General features: G+C 37.6%; 1 protein-coding gene across 8 annotated transcripts in view; it reads left to right on the forward strand.

The window, feature by feature from the left end:
* The window catches only part of FAF1 (Fas associated factor 1), a 487,383-nt gene that overhangs the window by 160,402 nt on the left and 306,573 nt on the right, over window positions 1-20,408 (forward strand). For 6 of the 8 annotated variants that reach the window (XM_089922958.1, XM_089923008.1, XM_089922966.1 and 3 more), the window contains exons 3-4: window positions 4,356-4,402; window positions 16,125-16,333. In XM_089922958.1, coding sequence (XP_089779084.1) covers window positions 4,356-4,402; window positions 16,125-16,333 — 256 coding nt within the window. The other 2 variants (XM_089922986.1, XM_089922998.1) reach the window with 2 other exon arrangements.

Consider the following 20,408-nt stretch of genomic DNA (forward strand, 5'->3'; position numbering starts at 1 on the left):
TACCAGTTTGCCATTTCCCTTCCCCCAAAAGGTCTGAAGCCCACCATGAGTGTCATGGTTTTCTCCTTCTGTTAAGGCTGAAGATAAGAATATTTCTTACAGCCACCTCTGACCTTGACTTCCACTATACTTTAAACATACCTCACATGTCTTCCAGTGGACTCTGAGAAATGACGATTCAGAGGGTGTTGTCAAGTTTTGCTAAAGAGAACTTAGAGGCTGGGATTCTAATTGTCGTAAATTAACTGATTAAAAATGTCATGGACATAATTAGCATAAAAGCAATAATAGTTATACCAAAATGGATTTTCATACTACCATAAACTAGGTCAAGGCAAGATACTGTTTTTTAAATATGTTGCAGTCTGCTGAAGATCCACGGTAGTGTGTTTGAGTTGGTCCCAGAAATAGAAATATTGTGTTTATTCTCTGGTTCTTTGGCCAGATATTTAATCATGCCCTATTATTATATTCCTGTTTATAGAATGAGAGATATAATATCTTCCTAGCCAAAAAAGAAAAACAAGAAAACAAAAACAAATTAGCAATGGGATTATTTACATTTAGCAAATGATAACGTGGTTCTTATGTGATCAGTATCATTTCTAGTCTGTAATCTAGGTTTTTCTAAATCTAATCTCTTTTCTAAAGGTATCCCCTCTATCTGTGCTCTCCTGAGCCCTAGATCAGGTACCAGGCATACCCAAAGTCTAGCATGGTGCCTGGCAATGAATAGGCCTTTGGTAAGTTTGTTGAACCAAACTTTTAATTTTACCCTTTATTTCTTGAGTCTTTATTGTTTCCCTTTCCATGAATTCTCTTTGAACTCAAGAAATCACTATTCTTTAAAAAAAAAAAAAAAGGCAAACAAAAACTTATCGTAGCCATTCTTCTTGCAGGTCCTATCTTTATACTTTTCATATTGTTTCAAGAATCAGTTTTACTTACTTTCTTATTTCCCTTGTATTTTTTAGCCTTTTATGATACAGTTTTTGCTAAAACTGTTTTCAAATATGTCTAACAGTCTCTTCTTAGGCCTCATTATATTAGACTATTTTCACATTTTTTATTTTGTCTAATCCCTCCTTATAGTACTTTCATTGCCTCTCTGTGACATATTCCTGGTCCTTCCCCTCCTATCTAACCCTTCCATTTTTGTTGTTTTGTTTTGTTTTTAGCTTTCTCTTCTCTTTTTTTTACATATATGAATTCCCCAAGATTCTTTGTCTCACTTTTCTTCACCAGAGAGTAAAGGAGGGAGGGAATTAAAGTATTCCTAGGGCTTCAAATAAGCAGGTGTTTTACTTAATCTAGCTCTGATTTTTAAAATTACTTTTTTGTCTCCTTTTTGATATTACCTGAACTTCTCATAGTAAAATTAATTGTTGAATGGATTTTTTTCCATGCTAGAAGACATGCTATGTTATGTCCATTAGTATATCTGGTACATAGTTGGCAATTACAGTCATTCCTCGGTATCCATTAGGGATCTCTTCCAGGTGTCCCTGGGGAAACCAAAATCCACAGATGCTCAAGCTCAAGTCTCCGAGTGGTTCTGCATCCTCGGTTTTAACTGTGGATTGTGTAGTACTGTCGAATGTATTTATTGAAAACAACAACAACAAACCGAGTATTAGTGGACCTGTGTGCGGTTCAAACCTGTGTAGTTCAAGGGTCAAAAGGGTCAACTGCAGTACATATTTGTGAAGTCAACAAATGATATCCTACTATTACCTCAAAGTTAACATTGTTCAAAGTCGAATTCATCTGAAATTTTCCTTTGCTTCTACATCTACCCATTATTCAGTGTCCATATCAAATGCTGTCCCTTTTCTGAAACTTTCTTTAATCCTCACAGTCAGAAAGCACTCTCCCTATCCTATATTTCTTTAGCAAATCATACTTTTATTGTATCTTCATTCTGAATTACATTTTACTTATTTATGTACAGAGTTTATTATGTACATAAGGTTGAGGTCAGGGATTAACATTCTATCCAAAAGCAAATACATTATTTAAAATAATATAAGATCTTAGAAGAGGAAAAGGGTTGAAAGTGAAGGCGTGGGGACTTCCCTGGTGGTCCAGTGGGTAAGACTATGTGCTCCCAATGTGGGGGGGCCCGGGTTCGAGCCCTGGTCGGGGAACTAGATCCTGCATGCATGCTGCAACTAAGAGTGCACGTGCTGCAACTAAGGAGTCCACAACTAAGAGTCTGCATGCCGCAACTAAGACATGGCACAGCCAAAATAAATAAATAAATATTTAAAAAAGAAAGTGGAGGTGTGTCATGGTACCTTCTGAATAGTATTGCGCCCTTCCCCATCTTGCTACTTTTCATTTACCCTTCAGTCTTAGTTGAGACATTATTTCATCCAGGAAGCTTTCTGTGAGCCTTAAGCAAGTCTTCACTGTGCTGCTTTTCTTTGTACTCCTCTAGCATCATTCATTTAGCAAATGATTATTGAGTGCCTTTTATGTGCTGGCATTGTGCCAGGCAGCGGGAATAAAGTGGTGAACAAAATTGTTATCATCTCTTCCATCATGGAGCCTACAGTCTAGTGAGAAAGACAGACATAAAACAATCACCAAATAAGTAATTATCAATTGCTATGAAGAAAAAGTACAGGGTTCTTTGTGAGAGTAAACCTATTGGGGGGGGTGTTGATCGGAGAAGAATTTTTGGAAAAAGTATATCTAACAAAAACATCAATTATGATGATTGAGATTCAGCCAGACAAAGAATAGGGAAAAGGGCATTCCATGTAGATATAGCATCTTAAAAGGCCCTAAGAAATAAACAAAAAACTTGATGCCTTTAAGGAACAAAAAGGCAGGGCCATTTTGGCTGAAAATGTAGTATTTACTCATACAGATGAGAAAACTGAGGCTCAGGGAGGTTCAATGAGTATAGAATATATACTAAGGTCATCAAAGTAATAAATGGGAGAATCTAGATTCAAATTTTGGACTTTATAAATTCTTAGTGTTCTTTCCATTATACCTTGGCATTCCCTAGTGAAAATTTGAACAAAATCTTGCCAAACTCTGGTGTTTTGTTTCTTTTCCAACATCATAGAATATTCTCTGACCATTTTCTATTTTTTAACAAAGAAGATATTTGTATGTGGAACCATTGCTGTCAACAGAAAAGGGATAATTGACCTGGCACCAGGCAGGGATGCTTCTATTGAATTTGTGGCTTTGAAAACTGATTTTAGCATTTCCTTGACTCTAAGGATTTATGAGCCTCCAGAGTTGTCAGGGTTCTGTGGTATCCACTGTCTTTAATAATCTGTGGATTTCTTTGATTTTTGCCAGTGGAGCGTTAAAACTTTCAAAATTCATAGCAAGTGTCTTACACTCTACGTTGTTTCCATTCAACAGTATAACTTTGTAAACTTGACCTACCTCTGGCATATATTTAAGTTAATGTTTCACGAAATACACAAACTCCTTTTTGCAGTTGATCTCCACACAGCTGATAAAACATCCAAGTGTTAGCTTCCCCCCTCCTCCCATTTTGATGTGGATGGGAAGGGGGAGGGAAGAAGTTGTTATGATGCAAAGGCAAAGTTGGAAGAGTCATTTTTTTCCTCCAGAGAATCTTCTCTATTACCCTGTAATGACATACCCACAATCCAGGATGTAACAGCCTGTTTGCTTAGTAGCCTTCAAAAATGTCCAAATCATGGCAAATGTGTTTACCTATGTTCTAGGTAATTGGTGACTTGTTAGCTTAGAGACCAATTTCAGGAATGTTTTATATAAGGAGACTCCCCCAGGGATGCTCCTGCTCCTTTTGTAACCTGATGTAATTGTCCTGTGTTTATCAAAGATCTTTTGATACATTTTTTTCCTTCTAAGTATTCTTTTCTTTAAGAATAATGATTGTAACACAACACAATGAATTTAATTCCTGAGCTAATTTAAAAATTCTTATTGGCATTTTTCATTTGTGATTTTATATCTTGCTCCTCTCAATCTGAGGAAGGAAATAATGTTAAAAGATTACTTTAAGGTACTGATTTTACTTGTTTTAACACCCTTAAACATTGGTTTTGTGGGCGTTTTGCTTGAATGAGGACTGTGGAATTAAGCTTTTTATGACTCAAGGTTTGGGGATATTAGATGCCAAATGTATGTTTTTTAAATTATCTAAAACACAGTTTTATTATAGAGAGGGAGAAAAACATTTAATGGAGAATATTTTTTATCACTAAGGAAACACTTATTATTTTGTTTAAATTTTCAGAGTATACTTATTTTCCTTTACAGTGTTTTCCACCCCACTCCACTCCACCCCTGAGCATTTTTCTGTTTCTTTAAATGTCTTCTCTGTTTTTTGTTTGCAGGCAGCTATCAATGGTGTAATACCCCAGGAAAATGGCATTCTGAGAAGGTATGTTGTAAGGTACTTAGTAGTAAAATGAGAATTTAGCAAAGCAAAAAAGACAGTTGTTAATTTTTTTGGTTTCACTTTTTGATAGAGCACTTTGTGATGATATTTGATGTATAAGTTCATTAATACAGTTATTCTTCTTTCAGATATTTTTATTAGTCATATTAATTTCCTAAAGTCTCCAGTGTCTAACTGTATAATGTTATTTCAGATTGGGTGATACCACTTTTAAATGTGATTTTATTTTATTTTTAAGGAAACTTTTCAAGGTCATCTTCTAATCCATAAGATGGAAGGAACTGAATCCTTTAAACTGTTAGTAGTGAGAAAATGAGACATGCCTCAGTAACTCCAGAGCATGGTTATCATCTAACTATACAGGCTTTATCTCCAACCTTACTAATTCTTTTTTTTTTCTCCCTTTGGTTTCTAAATTAAAGTTATGTTAATTTGCAACAATTTGAGTAAGTCCTTAATAATGAAACTTCCCAGAGCACTGAGCTGTTTTACCTGAAGTATACAGTGTTAACATGTGGAATAGTCTTCCTGGTTTTGTGTCATTGCCAGAAGGTAAATTTGGAAGATGATGCCAAGAGAACTATAGTAGTTACAAAATAATTCCTTAAATTAAAAATAAATTCATAACTTTTCTTAAAATTGGAGACTGGTTCTGGATTAAAAGAGCACATTATAAAGTCATAGGAGGTAAAAACCATTCTCCCTTACAAGTGTGGTTTAATTACTTGATATGCCCCCCCCTGCCGTCCCCCCCTCCCCGCCCCGCAGTTCAAACTTTGGCTTGAATTTTGGTGGCTGGGATTTCTAAGTCACTGAAGCATGATCTGCTAAGTGCAGATGAGGCAAACAGAAACAGCAAACTACGAATGAGGTTGTTTTGGAAAGGACGAAAAGTGCTGTTGCAAAAACATCAAAAAATTTACCATGAACTGCAAAATGTGCTGTACTGTATAGGAAACTGTGTATATTTAGAAAGGAAGAAAAATTCTGTTTAGTACCTATACCACCCTTAGTGATTAATGGTTTTTAGGTGAAAGCAATGATAAACAGACCTGTTCTCCACTTTTTCTTTTTTGAAAACTGCCAGAATTTCATCCAGAGTAAATGTGGCTGATTTCCAGAAGCATTCAATTCTATTGAAGCCCTTGTCTAGAAAGCAAACCAGATGATTACAGAAACTTCCTTCAAGATTATTTTTTTCCTTGGTTTAGAAGGTTTTAGACTGCTAAATATGGCTCCAGTTTTATTCTTGAGTAAATGTTATTCCACTTTTTGTGCCAAAATTTTTGCTTGCTAAACCCTTGTGGATTCAGCTGCTAGGTTCTGAGTACATAATTGGATATATCTTACAATTAATAGTATTTGCTATGGGTGAACTGTAGAAATTCCCTCATCCCTGGAAACATCCCATCTCTCCTGTCACAGAAGATACTTTCTGGTTAATATATTTTATAGCTAGAGATTCAGTACGGAATTGATTTCTTATAAGGTTACTATGATATTTGGGGTTTAACTTTCATCAGAGTGGGTTTTTGTTTGTTTTGTTTGCTTGTTAAAGGAATGAATCATATGTCCACAAAAGAAAGTAATAGTTTTCAACTATTTCCTTCCTAATTTTGTTCTTTAGTTTTGAAATCACTGTGGATTTGACAGAACTGAAAATTACTCTTGTATGTCTACTGACCAGAGGAAAGGAAAGAGGGCTCTTTGTACTTTCTCATAGATTTAACACTGAAAGTGGAAGACACAATGCTAGGAATGGTATATGTAGGCAGTTTAAAAGGATCTTTGTTTTGTGTGTTTGATATTTGTAGTAAGTTGATTATAGTATGTGAAAACAGCTAACTCTTAATTTGTCAGTTTATACCTTAGCAGAGAAAAGAGCTACCAAAAAGAGGTGTTTTTTTTTTAATATGAATTATTTTTGGAGGGAGAAGAACCTAATCTCTGCACTTTATAGCTTTTCTTGAAATCAGATGTTTATGTGAATTCAAAAGTGGGAATTTGTTTTTTTAACATGCCCATAAGTTCAAGGCAAAGAAACTAACTTTTTTAAATACTTAAGGCACTGTTCTAGGTATTTGATATAGTTTTCTTTATTAATGCCCATTAAAACCCTTAAGAAATAAATGCTCATATTTCATAGATGAGGAAATTCAAGATTAGAGAATTTATAGATTCACTGAAGGCCACAAATATAGTAGTTGGTGAAGTCTGGATTTTCTCATTTTAAAAACCATGCTCTTTCTTTTATATCACTCTGTCCTCTTCAAGGTCAGTAACCCAGGCATGTCACAACTTTTAAGATTTTTTCCTTTGGGTAAAGAAGTTGAAATTTAATACATGTATATAACATCTTTCTTCCACAGCTTTGTTTTAACAGTTATTATTTGTAATGAGCAAGTAAAGGCATTTTACAGGTAGAGAGAACAAGGCATGAAGTGACTTGGCTCAGATGATACAGCATGATGTTGATGAGTCAGTAAGCAAGTCTTCCGTCTCATCTTCCAAGGCTTATTTCACTAGACAATACATTGCTAATGTAGCATATTTATAAAGTGTAAAAATATGCAGTCATAATCTAAACCATTCATTTAGTCATAAACAAACATCAAGTATGTACATGTATATTTACTACATCTTGTTGTAATATTTTTTTTATTCAGGATATTGTCCAGAGCCTTTTAAAAAATTATTTTTGGAGAAAGCTGTTGTTAGAAAGGAGCACTAATGAATTACTTGTATTAGTAGAGAGTAGATGCTATGTTTTATAAAAATTTTATGAATTAATAGTGTAATTTTACTCATTGACTAAGTGGGTGGTATTTATCAACTCATTTATTTTGTGATCCAGACAGATATACTGTATATTTGTCTATTGTTTAATTCATTGAGGAAACCTAGCGAAGACAGGTTTGTTTTCAAATCTTGAGCATTATTATAATAGCTTTCAGAATATATAAGTGCTGAGGTTTTCTGATTTAGAAAATGTCCATTTTGGCCAGTTAGTCTTTATTTATTGTCTTTTCAGATACCCGTTTAAAACATCTGATCTTTTTCTAGAGACAAATTTATCTTTAAGACACATGTTTTTTGCACCTAGAGGTTTTACCATGGGATGGACTTTCAAAAATTGAAATAAACAAGTGCAGGGTTTCTGTTTACTTTGCTTTTGTTCACTGTCTTCCAAGAATCTGTGTGGTTTGTAGAGGAAAGTTGAGCAAGGATAAAAATGCTCCTTTAGTTGAAGTTTAGATCTAAAATACATTTCTCCATAGAGTTTGTCTTACCACCCAGTGTCTTTTTTTTTTCTTTCCTTTAAATTATTAACTTAAAAAGAATAGTGAGAAGGTCAAATTATAGGATGGTAGTCTTCATAGATGAAAAATCTTAAAAAGTTTTTTTTGAGTTAACAGTTTTGGATGCCTTTGCACTCTTTGGATATCACTGAACATTAGTCACAACTGACAAGATCATTCATTAACTGGTAATCTCTTTTCTCTCTCTCTCTTTTTTTTTTTTTTGATTGCTAGTAAAAAAAACTGATGTAAATTCATTATTTTTGTTGATCTCGAAATAGAGTAATTATAGCTAATAAGAAAAATTTCAAGAGATAGCTTTAAAAAAAATCCTCTTTCTGGCTGAGAAACATACCAAAGAGTGTGCTCTGATTAGAAATATTAAACTATCCTCTAGAGTTAGGGTTTGGTAAAGGGAAAAAAAGCACCACACTAGCACCTCTTTCACAAAAGATGGGATTTCATATAGGGAATGAGTTACACAGATATATAGTAGGTTGAAAGAGCAATAATGACTTCAGGAAACAACTGGACCATCAGGCCCACATGGGGGTGGGTTCTGCTGGTCGATGAGGAAGGGAGCCTAGGGCAGGAGGAGACTTAAAGCTGAGAAGGGTGGGCAGAGCTGGGACTGTATGGGGCAGATCCATGGTACCCACTCCAGGAAGCCTGCTCTAGGGCAGACCTGCCCAGAAGAGGCCTCTATTGACCATCAAAGGGCACAAGGTTACTCCTGGTACTGGAGGAAAAAAGGAAAGAGCTTGGGAGAGGTTGAAGTTAGCAGAACTTTGGAGCTCAGAGGAAGGGCCTTAGGAACTTGGCCCCAGACATATGAGAAAGAAGTCCTGCTCAGCTGATACTGGTATTTCTGACAGGATGCAGAGGCTTTTTTCGAAGTATTGAAAGAAAATAGAAGCTAACTTCAGTGGTTGATGCTGAAACAAAGTGGGTGTCATTGTTACGGTGTTGTTACTGCTAGGGTAATGTTGATAGGATCAGTGTGTAAACTGTAAGAATAGAATTTTGTTTGTGTCTGTGTGCGTACACGTGTGCTGTTACTGTCCTTGTTTCTGTTACTGATCATAAAGCCATGGTTGATATTTACCAGTTTCTTCCACTATTTATTCTATATTCCCTCTGCCAGTGCCTCAGATAGTCAAGGTTCTCTACTTCGTGGGACATCTCAAACATTCATTCTTGAAGAGTTAGAATCCTCAGTGGACTTATCCTTTTTAAAAAATTGGTTGTAGTTTCCCATTAACTCTTTTTTTTTTTGCGGTACGCGGGCCTCTCACCGCTGTGGCCTCTCCCGTTGCGGAGCATGGGCTCCGGACGCGCAGGCTCAGCGGCCATGGTTCCTGGGCCCAGCCGCTCCGCGGCATGTGGGATCTTCCCGGACCAGGGCACGAACCCGTGTCCCCTGCATCGGCAGGCGGATTCTCAACCACTGCGCCACCAGGGAAGCCCCCCATTAACTCTTAATTTTGGACATACCCTAGAAAATAGTCCATTGCATAGCAACAACCTGGTTTTTTTTCCTTGGTAATCAAGACCAGCTAGTACCTCCTCCTTTGCTAGTTGATTCAGTAGCATGAGGAGTATAAAATGGCCAAGTGGCATTCTCAAATTCTAATACAGTGGAAGTACTGTGGAAACATTACATCCTGTGATTTCTGAACCATCAGAGCCCAAAGTTGCAGGAAGCAAAAATTTGGTAAGTTATTAGGCATAATAAGGGGAACTCTTACCACGACTTAATTCCCATACTCATTTTTTTTCCTGGCAATATGAGATATATCACTGTGTTTTGGTCATTGATATAAAGAATATACCACATCCTTTAAGGTGGAGTCCCAAGCTTTGAGGATATTCTCTCCCAACCTGTGGCATAACTGTCTTCACCATTACACTATTCAGTCAAGCTAGCTGCTTCTGGGTAATGGTATACACCAGTGATACCAGTGCTGCACTTCTCTTACTGTGAAATGAGTTCCTTGGTTAGAACCAGTGTTGTGTGGGAAGCCATAGACCAATAAGGCATTCCCTAAATCCATGAATGGTGGTGCTGGCAGAAGCATTGCTGTCAGGTGAGTCAGTTTCATATTCAGAAAATTGTTTTTTTAGGTAAGAACAGATCACTGCCCCCTCCATTATAGAAATGATCCATTACCAGACCCCTGAGGAATGGGGCCGTATTGAGGGCTCCATATTGGTCTCTGTTGTTTGCAGTTTAGGCACTCAGTAGTTTCCTTAGCCAGATTCAGACTTGGTGAGGGTAAGTTGATGCTGTTGTGCCTATGCCTAACCTCTATCCCTATTGACATGGCCACATTGTACATTAATGCATTGAGTAGTCCTGGGGTAGTAAGGGAATAAGCTAACTGACATCAACAGAACAATGTCATCTTATCCATATTGAGAGCCTTTTTTTTTTTTAAGTGGATAGCTTGTAGATAGCAGTCACCCCATGACATATATTCACATTTTGTGTTCATTCTAAACGATCCATTTCCAGTCCTCTTCCCCAGACTTCTGTGTCAGCCAGTTTTCTTTTTATTCTTTCCAAGTTCTGATCAGCTGGGCAACCCATTAACTATTGCCCGTGATTCAGTGTAGATTTGTATCTCAGGTTATTTCTCCTTCTAAATGAAGTGGTCACCCTGTGGTACAACCTTAAGTTCTCCCCACTGGGAGGCTTTTCTTCCACTACTGTCTTTCAGGGATATCTTTGATTGGGATTGTAATGTTTCAGCAGTCTGTTTTTGGTTGGTACCAGCATATTATACATAACCATTTTTTCCTTTCCCAGTCCAAATTTTTTTCTTTCTCAGTTAGCTTAGATATCTCTTATGCACTGATGAGAAGTACAAGGTGCAGCAGCCAGCCATGTACCATAATATGCTTCTGACCCCTGGACCCCAAAACTTCACCAAGGTGAAGCCCTCTGCATTTTCGTGGTGTGCATCTCCTAATCTCTAGCATGCATGTATCTTAGCAAAGCATCCAAGTACTTGCTGCTTTTGCTCTTCAGGACCAATCTACATTGTCATCACTATAATGTTTTGTGGAATACCTGGGTTATCAAGATCTATCCAGGCTAGATTATTATGCCAAAGAGCAAGAGAGTTGTTATAATCTTCAGGAAAATATAGTGAAGGTATATTGTTTACCCTGCTGAGAGGAAGCAAAACGCTTGTCATGGTGCTTGAAAATTAAAATAGAGGAAAGAAAAAGTCTGTGCAAGTTTAGTTGCTTCCTGTTGTCTCCTCCTACATAATAACCCTAATTCCATGAATTAGGAAGTCAATATGAGCGAGCTCTCGGGATCTGGGGAAAAAACTACAGGGTAGGTTGAATAGATTGAATGAACACTGTATGATTGGATTTAGGCCAAAACCTCATTTACCACCATAACTTCCATTTTTGTATCCCCAGGAATTAGTATTGGAGTTAGCATCTAGTAATCCTCTAAAGATCTAGATATTTTCCTTTTTTCAGTACACAAACCCCTAGTAAATGGCTACAGGTCTCTTAGGGGAATTCTTAGAGGAAAATTTACAATACACATGTGGCTCTGTTGCATTGTCTTTGGGGGACCAAGGACTTTGTGTTTGGCAACTGGGAGTGACTGTGACCCTCCATTATAGTTATGGAAGTTAGGATCTAGGCTGCCAGATCTAGGTTTCTGTTGTTTATAGATCAAGTAATATTTTAGTCAACTGACTTTTCATTTTGTTTCTTAGAAGTACCACGTTCAATAAAGCACTACTAAAGGTCTCTGCAGGTTGAAATCTTCTGGTTGCCACATTTTGTCCATGCTGTCCGTAACATCATTGCTCCCTCCTTTTTCTTGTTAAACTCTGCCATTTGACCTATGCACTCTGGGATCTCATCATGCCTATTAGGGAGTCTTTTTCAGTGATGTCATCTCCCCATGTTATTCCCAACCCACAGAAGACAGCCACTACAGAGTTTTTCAGGGATGTAGATTCCCTCACTAATGTATTTTTCAGTGCTTTAGTGCAGTGTTCTCTGGGACCTCATGGATTATGTAGTAGGAGGATGTGTATAGTATATTCAGGTTGTACATGGTTAATCCACTTTAGCATTCATATTTTTCTAAGCATCCGGATTTCTTCTACATTTTGCCAGGAAAGTTTGGGCATTTCCTCCTCATTAAATGTAGACTCCTTTGGGATTCAAGTTTCATTCAGTTGACAAGGAAACTATTAGAAGTACTTACAACTGCTTAAGCAAATATATTATATTTGGCCCTATTCAAACTCTTTTGGTCAAACTCACTTAAAATTCATTTCTACAACTATTCCCTAGGTTTTTGCTGATATAATTTATCAAAATATTATAATTACTTTTGGATATAAGCTGTCTTTTCTCAGTTAAGACATTGTACTTATTTTCTTGGAACATGCCTACATCTGATTTTATAGGTAATAAGGAATGGTGGAGGTAGGTTTTAAGAATAGACATCCCCCTTCAAGGCAACTGTCTCAGGTAAGAGTATTCATAGTTTTTAAGCAAGAAGCTAATCTCAGTCATGGGAGGAGGAGCTGTTTCTGCTTACAGAAGAGGCTCAGAGAGACTCCAGGGGTTCAGGATTCGGACATTCACCTGAATCCGCTCAGGTATCCCCATTTCACATCTTAGGTTCTCACTCCTTCCACAACAGTGCCTTAACTTTCACAAAAGTGACTTAGAAAGTATGTATATTCAACTTTCACTGTAAATATGCAAGCTGCAAAATTAAATTTTGAGTCCAATTCTTAGGAAGATCATACCTGTGGTTACAAGAAATAAGAAGCTCTTTTTAAAGTGCCACTTCAGAAACTCTGTAACTTTCTTATCATGAATTGAACTGAAATTTAAAAACCCCAAGTGTGTCATTTTATTCTGTAAGCTCTCCTTTAGAGTCAGAAGCAGCCTGCTCATAGTTCTTGTGATTGTTACCACCATAATGGTCAGGTCAGATAGTCATTTGGTTCCCTTCGGCACTTGTTTCAATAATGATAATTAATCATTATGCCAGTGCATGGCTTGGATCACTAGTATCCCATTTTCCATTGGCAAGGAGTTCAGCATTGCATTGAAGGTCAAGGCCATAATCAAGCCAGTTCCTGAATCCTTTGTTTCCTGGGGCACCTCCATTATCAAGAAAATGAAACCACACTAGGATATTTTTAACAGAGGGAATTTAATGTAGGATTGGTTACACGGGTGTGGAAGACTAAAAGAGCAAAAAAGTAAAACTGAAGTAACCTAGATACAATAACTGCTTCAGGAAGTTACTGCTTGAAGGTCTAGGGAACAAAGGGATTAACAGAACTTTGAAACTCAGAGGAGCTCTTTGAAGCTGAAGATCAGACCTCTGTGGAATGTATACTGTCCAGCCATTAGTGATATCTCAGAGGGAATGACAAGAAGCTGGTTATAAGAGTGCTGAAAAAAGCAGGAGACTGAAAGCTGTAGGGTGATGCTGATTGAAATGCATGCAAACAGGAAGAAGGAAGTCTTTCCTCCCCTCCTCCTAACTACTAATCTCTACCTAGTATCCTCTATTTGACAAAGGTCTATCAGGAAACCATATGCCAAAGGAAAAATATAATTTTGCAGAATCCTAGCCCCTGCATTACAGAATAGACTATAGAAGGATGAATTTGGAGTTAGGAAAACAATGTCAGTGACCAAACTGCTAATTAGCTGTTTTTCTTAGGTTCTGAGAAGTTGTGACATTTAGATATGTGAAGTATTATTGCACAGATTCTGTTCATAGATGCCTAGAAGCTCACTTTGGCTTCCAAACAGTGACATTCTTCCTGCTTTGGACATTTTCTCTGTTCTCATGTTTTCCTTCCCACATTACTTTCCTTGATTCTGACAACTGGGAGAATGGATAGGTTTTTGTCTTTGGATCAGTGATTAGAGTGTCTGAACTCTGGTGAGATCTAAGCTAGTCACTTTCAAACTTTTTTGACAAGACCTACAATGAGAAATATTTGCATTCCAAAATACACATATTACAAATATGTCCCAGAATCAAAAGTTTTATGAAATAATACTTGGTCCTAACTATTTAGTGAAATATACTAATAATTTCTATCCTATTCTTTTCTATTCTTAATCTTATTCTGATTGTGTTCTTTAAAAGACTTACCACAACTCAATCAATTATGTAATCTATAATTTGATAAACACTGATCAAAGCAGCAGTGTGAAGTAAATGTAAATATTCTCTCCTTCTTAATTGTATAAGCAATGCTTAACTTGGCAAGTTTTTGGTCATTTTTGTTGTTGTTCCTATTCGGGCCCCCAACACATTATTTTTCTTTAAATTCAGGGTGAGAAGAAAGATATTTTAGAACTGAGCTTGTAGTTCTGGTGGTGGAGAAAAATTATACAATAATGATATTTAATGGGAGCATTTCTTATGTTTCCTCCCTCCCTACTTTTCCTACTGAGGGGGGAAAAACAGTGACAATATATATATGATAACTTAAGTCAGAGAAAAAAAAATCCAAATTCTTCATAATTATTTCTCTACTCATTAGTTTGTCAAATATTTGTATATCTTCTGTGTATAAAATCTTGAACTCAGCAGATGATACAGCCATTAAAAACACAAATGTGAGCTTCATAATTATTGATAGTAGTGAGATGTTAGAACTAGTCTGAGGTAGTAAAACATGCTCTGAGTTGAAAAATACTTAATCTGAGATATGAAAGATAAATATGATTAGCTAGAAGAAAGATGGAATTTGGGGATGGGATGGGAAGGAAAGAATATTCTTAGAAGGAATAATTTTTATGTTACCTCATGATCTAGGAAGGATCAAGGTAAGACAAAAAACAAAAAGCTGTTCTGGCTATTAGCATAGAGAGATGGAGATAGCATAGCACAAGATGAAGATGGGAAGGTAGATAGGATTCAGATCATATAGGGCCTTGTATGCCACTTTGACCATTTATATGAAGAGCAAAGGGGAGTATAGAAGAAAATGATATGAAGACATTTGTCTTTAATTTCACTCTAGCGGTGGTATGGGATGAAATGCAGGGGGGTAAGGGTATGTATGGAGAGATTAGTTAGGCTATTGCATTAATCTGTGTAAGAGGTGACTGTGGCTTGGACTAGGGTGGCAGCTTCGGAGGGGAAAGGTAGATGACTTATCTAAAAGATATTTAGGAGGTAAAACTGAAAGGACTAGTTAGATGTGGGAGTTGAGAGAGAAAAAGAGGGCAAGGATAATGCCAGAGGTTTCTAGCTTGGGTAGCTAATATGTGGAATAAATGGGAAACTCAGGCTTGGGGAAACATTAATGGTTTAAACTTTGGCTATACTGGGTTTGAGGTTTGGGATCTTACTAAGTACTAGGCATTGTGCTAAGCTTTTCATACACATTATTTGATCTAATCCTTACAAATATAATTAATTTTCCTATTTTACAAATGAGACAGCTATTAAGTGGACAGAGCCACAATTTCATTTTTATTCTTTAAGAAGGGAGAGATTCAACCATGTTTAAATGTTTCTGAGAAGAATCCAGAAGAGAAGGAGATGTTGAAGATAATGGAAGGGAAAGGGATAATCCATAATGTAAAGCTAATGAGTAGATGCGTAGATAGAACGACGTCTTCTCTATTTAGAGAAAGAGAGTGCATATGCAGGTTAGTTTGTGGATTTGATGTTAGAAGGGTAAGGGAATTTCTTCTTGATGGCATCTGTTTTCTCTGCAAAGTAGGAAAAATATTTTAAGACTGAGGAGTGAGAGGGAGAATGGAGGTTTAAGGATGGTTAAGTTTCAGAATAGTTTTTGTGGAAAGTAGAGTTAATGAATCAATTAATGATTCGGTAAGTAAATGCGAGTGGGTTAAGAAGATACTGTTAGTAATTCACAGAGTTTAAAATGATGTTTTATCAGCATCATAACAGCATAAGGCAAAAGTCTAATTAAATGAGATATGTGTGATACTGCTAACAGACATAGAAAGGCAAGGATGGGAGGGAGAGTAATGTGGCTTTCAGTCACTGGGAGAGATTTTATGGAAGAATTAGAACTTACTTAGTCCATGATGCACAGGTAGGTTAATTTGATATGAAGAACAACACAAGCCAAGTACAGTTAAGTCCCCTCTGTACAAATGAGTTCTGTTTCGAGAGTGCTTTCGTAAGTCCAGTTTGTTCGTAAGTTCAACAAAGTTAGCCTAGGTACCCAGCTAACACAATCGGCCATATAGTATTGTGCTGTAATAGGTTTATAATACTTTCGCATCTTTGAAAGTTCGCAACTTGAAGGTTTGTATGTATGGGACTTACTGTATGGAGTGGGTCCTTAGTGGTAATCTGTAGTTATTTGGTTGATGATAATCCTTCTTTTATGTCAATATTTCAGTGACTATGGGGGTGAGCCTATATCAGGACCTGCATTTGATCCAGCAAGTCACCCAGCTCCAGCTCCTGCTCCTGCTCCCTCTTCTTCAGCATTTCGACCTGTAATGCCATCTAGGCAAATTGTAGAAAGGCAACCTCGGATGCTGGACTTCAGGGTTGAGTACAGAGACAGAAATGTTGATGTGGTACTTGAAGACAGCTGTACCGTTGGTAAGGTTTTTCCTACCATATAGCCTCCACAAATAATTCATTAGGTAAACATTCAGTTTATATTCTTTTGTTTTGAGTTGACTGCTGACAAGAAGGAAATAAAAACAAATTGATATTGTTTCATACAGATTATTGTGTTCTAATTTTAAATACTGTCTTCAGATTGAGGTAAGTTTGAGAGTAATTTTTTTTTTGTTCCACATATGCAGAATGATATATGAAGCTGTTTTAGGGCAGATACAAATCAAACATCTCAGAGCTTAAAAAAATACCAGAATTATTAAGTATATTGATATCAGACTTTATAGCTGGAGCTCCTTCATTTTTAATACTATGATTAATGAGAAATCAGAAATAAGACATTTCCATCACTTCTTCTCCCTGCCAGCTAAATAAATGGTGTAGTACTGTTCTCTCAAAGGAGACTCATAGTGTATGCCTGCCATTTTCAGACAAACTTTACCAAAATTCTGTAGAGAAACTATGTTGAATTCATGTTTGATTCAGATTATTTGATCCATGTTTGTTGCAGAACTAGAAATTGTATTAATTTCTATTTTAATACGGTTTTGCCTTATATCTAAATTTTAGATGTTTCTGAAATTTTGCCTTTGTTCCTTTTTGGGGAGATCCTTTCCTAATTTTATTTAATTTTATTAATTGAGGTACCAGTCTGTGGCCTGTTAGGAACTGAGATGCACAGCAGGAGGTGAGCGGTGGGCAAGCGAGCAAAGCTTCATCTGTATTTATAGCCGCTCCCCATCGCTTGCATTACCTCCTGAGCTCCACCTCCTGTGAGATCACCAGTGGCATTAGATTCTCATAGGAGCACAGACCATAATGTGAACGGCGCATGCGAGGGATCTAGGTTGCGCACTCCTTATGAGAATCTAATGTCTGATGATCTGAGGTGGAGCTGAGGCAGTGATGCTAGCACTGGGGAGCAGCTGCAAATACAGATTATCATTAGAAGAGAGGTTTGACTGCACAGAGACCGTAATAAATCAGTTGCTTGCAGACTCATATCAAAACCCTGTCAGTGAGTGGCAAGTGACAATTAAGCAAGGCTTTATAGTGGCAAGTGAGTTGATGTACTTCAATTGTTAGCTGCATCCGGTGGCAGGCTTTAAGTCAGAATCCGACACTTATTTTAGTCCATGAGTGGCCTGCCCATTATTTTATTTACCACTTCTATCCGCGCCTCTTTCCCACTCTGCGCACTTGTCTCAAAAGTTTTGGTAAGCCCACAAGCTAACCCTAGCCAAAATGAGTAAAAAACAAACGTCGCTGGAGAGCTTCTTTGAAAAGGGGGAAAGACCCAATGATGAGACAGCAGAAGAGTCTAAGGCTGCCAACAAAAGAAAGCTGCATTTAAAAGAAAATACCAAGAGTCCTACTTAAATTACAGGTTCATTGCAACAGGTGATTGACATTCTCCAACCCCGCTTTGTATAATATGTGGCAACCGGTTATCCAATGCAGCTGTGAAGCCTTCAAAACTGCTTTGCCACATGGAGACCAAGCACCCTACATTAAAGACAAGCCTTTGGAGTTTTTCAAAAGAAAAAAATGTGAACACAAGAATAGAAGTAACTATTGAAGGCCACCACTTCATCGAATGTGTCTGCACTGAGAGCATCATTCTTAGTGGCTAACCGCATTGCTAAAGCTAAGAAGCCTTTTACTATTGGTGAAGAGTTGATCCTGCCTGCTGCTCAGGACATTTGGTGTGAACTTTTAGGAGAGGCTGCAGTTCAGAAGGTGGCACGTGTTCCTCTTTCAGCTAGCACCATAACTAGATGAATTGATGAAATAGGAGAAGATATTGAGGCATAATTGTTAGAGGATTAATGAGTCACCGTGGTACGCAGCCCTGGTTGACGAGTCTACCGATGTTGACAACAAGGCAACAGTGCTTGTTTTTGTGCGATATATTTTTCAGGAGGATGTGCATGAGGGTATGTTATGTGCACTTTTGTTGCTAGCCAACACTACAGCTGCAGAACTATTCAAGTCTTTGAATTATTACATATCAAGAAAACTGAATGGGTCATTTTGTGTTGGTATATGCATGGACGGAGCAGCTGCCATGACTGGACGGCTTTCTGGTTTCTCAGCTCGGGTCAAAGAGGTCGTTTCTCAAATGTAAGTCTACGCACTGTATCATCCGTAGAGAAATGCAGGCTAGCTGAAAAATGTCACCTGAACTTAAGAGCGTTTTGCAGGATGTGATTAAAATTATCAGCCATATTTAAAGTACATGCCCTTAACTCACATCTGTTCACGCAGCTCTGTGAGGAGGAGGATGCAGAGCACACGTGTCTTCTCTTACACACAGAAGTGAGATGGCTTTCTAAAGGTAGATCACTGGCCAGAGTTTTTGAGTTATGAGAACCACTCCAGAGATTTCTTTTAGAAAAATAGTCACCCCTGGCAGCACATTTCAGTGTCACAGAATGGGTCGCAAAACTTGCTTACTTGTGTGACATATTCAGCCTGCTCAACGAACTCAATCTGTCACTTCAGGGGAGAACAACAACTGTGTTCAAGTCGGCAGATAAAGTGGCTGCATTCAAAGCCAAGCTGGAATTATGGGGGCAACAAGTGAACATTGGGATTTTTGACATGTTTCAAACATTAGCAGAGATTTTGAAAGAGACTGAGCCAGGGCCTTCTTTCTCCCAGCTGGTGCGTGATCACCTATCTCAGCTTTCAAAAGAGTTTGAGCATTACTTCCCAACCACAGAAGACTGAACTGGGAAGGAATGGATCTGTGACCCATTTGTGAATAAGCCAGGTGAATCGACTTTGTCCGTGCTAGAAGAGGATCAACTGGTTGAGATCACAAATGACGGTAGCCTTAAAAGTATGTTTGAGACAACTTCAAATCTCCATATGTTCTGGATGAAAGCTAAGGCGGAATATCCTGAGATTGCCACAGAAAGCACTGAAAAGGCTGCTTCCATTTCCAACACCCTATCTTTGTGAAGCATGGTTTTCTGCAGTGACAGCAGCCAAAATGAGATTATGGAGTAGACTGGACATAAGCAACACACTTTGGGTGTCACTGTCTCCCGTCACCCCCAGATGGGACCATCTAGTTGCAGGAAAACAAGCTCAGGGCTCCCACTGATTCTGCATTATGGTGAGTTGTATAATTATTTCATTATATATTACAATGTAATAATAATAGAAATAAAGTGCACAATAAATGTAATGTGCTTGAATCATCCTGAAACCATCCCCCCACCCCGTCTGTGGAAAAACTGTCTTCCACGAAACCAGTCCCTAGTGCCAAAAAGGTTGGGGACCGCTGCATTACAGAGAAAAGCAAGTCTGTTAAAAGAGTGATTCCCAAACATGAATCAGATTGTTATTCCCTTACTTAAAACCATTTAGAAACTTTCCATTGTTTTGGGGATAAAATTCAAATCTTTTAACATGACCTGTAAGTACTGCTCGACCAGACCCTGCTGCATTTCTAGTTTTCATCCATTATCACTCTTCTTCTTACTCACCATGCCTGAGTTGTAACAGACCTCTTTCAGTTCCTTGAATAGGTTATTAGCTCAGGGCCTTTGTACTTGTTTCTTTTTTTGCCTGGATTCCTCCCCTAGTCTAGTCCCTTCTCCCTGTGCCCATCCCCATGCCCCCAAATATTCCCCTATACATTCCTTTTTATTTTAAGAATGAGATATATACAGTATAGTTTTATTAACTATGGGTACATTGTTGTACAGTGGATCTCTAGAACTGTTTCATCTTGAGTAAGTGAAACTCTATATCCACTGAACAGCAACTTCCCATTTTCCCCTCCTGCAAGCCCCCTGGCAGTCATCATTCTGCTTTCTGCATCTATGAGTTTGACTACTTTAAATACCTTATATAAGTGGAATCATGCAACATTTGTCTTTCTGGCTTATTTCACTTCATATGATAAGTGAAAGGCTCATCCATGCTGTAGCATATTACAGGATTTCCTTTCTTTTTAAAAGCTGAATAATATTCCATTGTATATATACACCACGTTTTCTTTATCCGTTCATCTGTTGATGGTCATTTAGGTTGTTTCCAC

The sequence above is a fragment of the Delphinapterus leucas genome, chromosome 1 (genome assembly GCF_059928025.1).
Source record: "Delphinapterus leucas isolate spDelLeu-1000000601 "Yukka" chromosome 1, BTC_Dleu_Yukka2, whole genome shotgun sequence".
In the NCBI taxonomy this organism is placed as follows: Eukaryota; Metazoa; Chordata; class Mammalia; order Artiodactyla; family Monodontidae; genus Delphinapterus; species Delphinapterus leucas.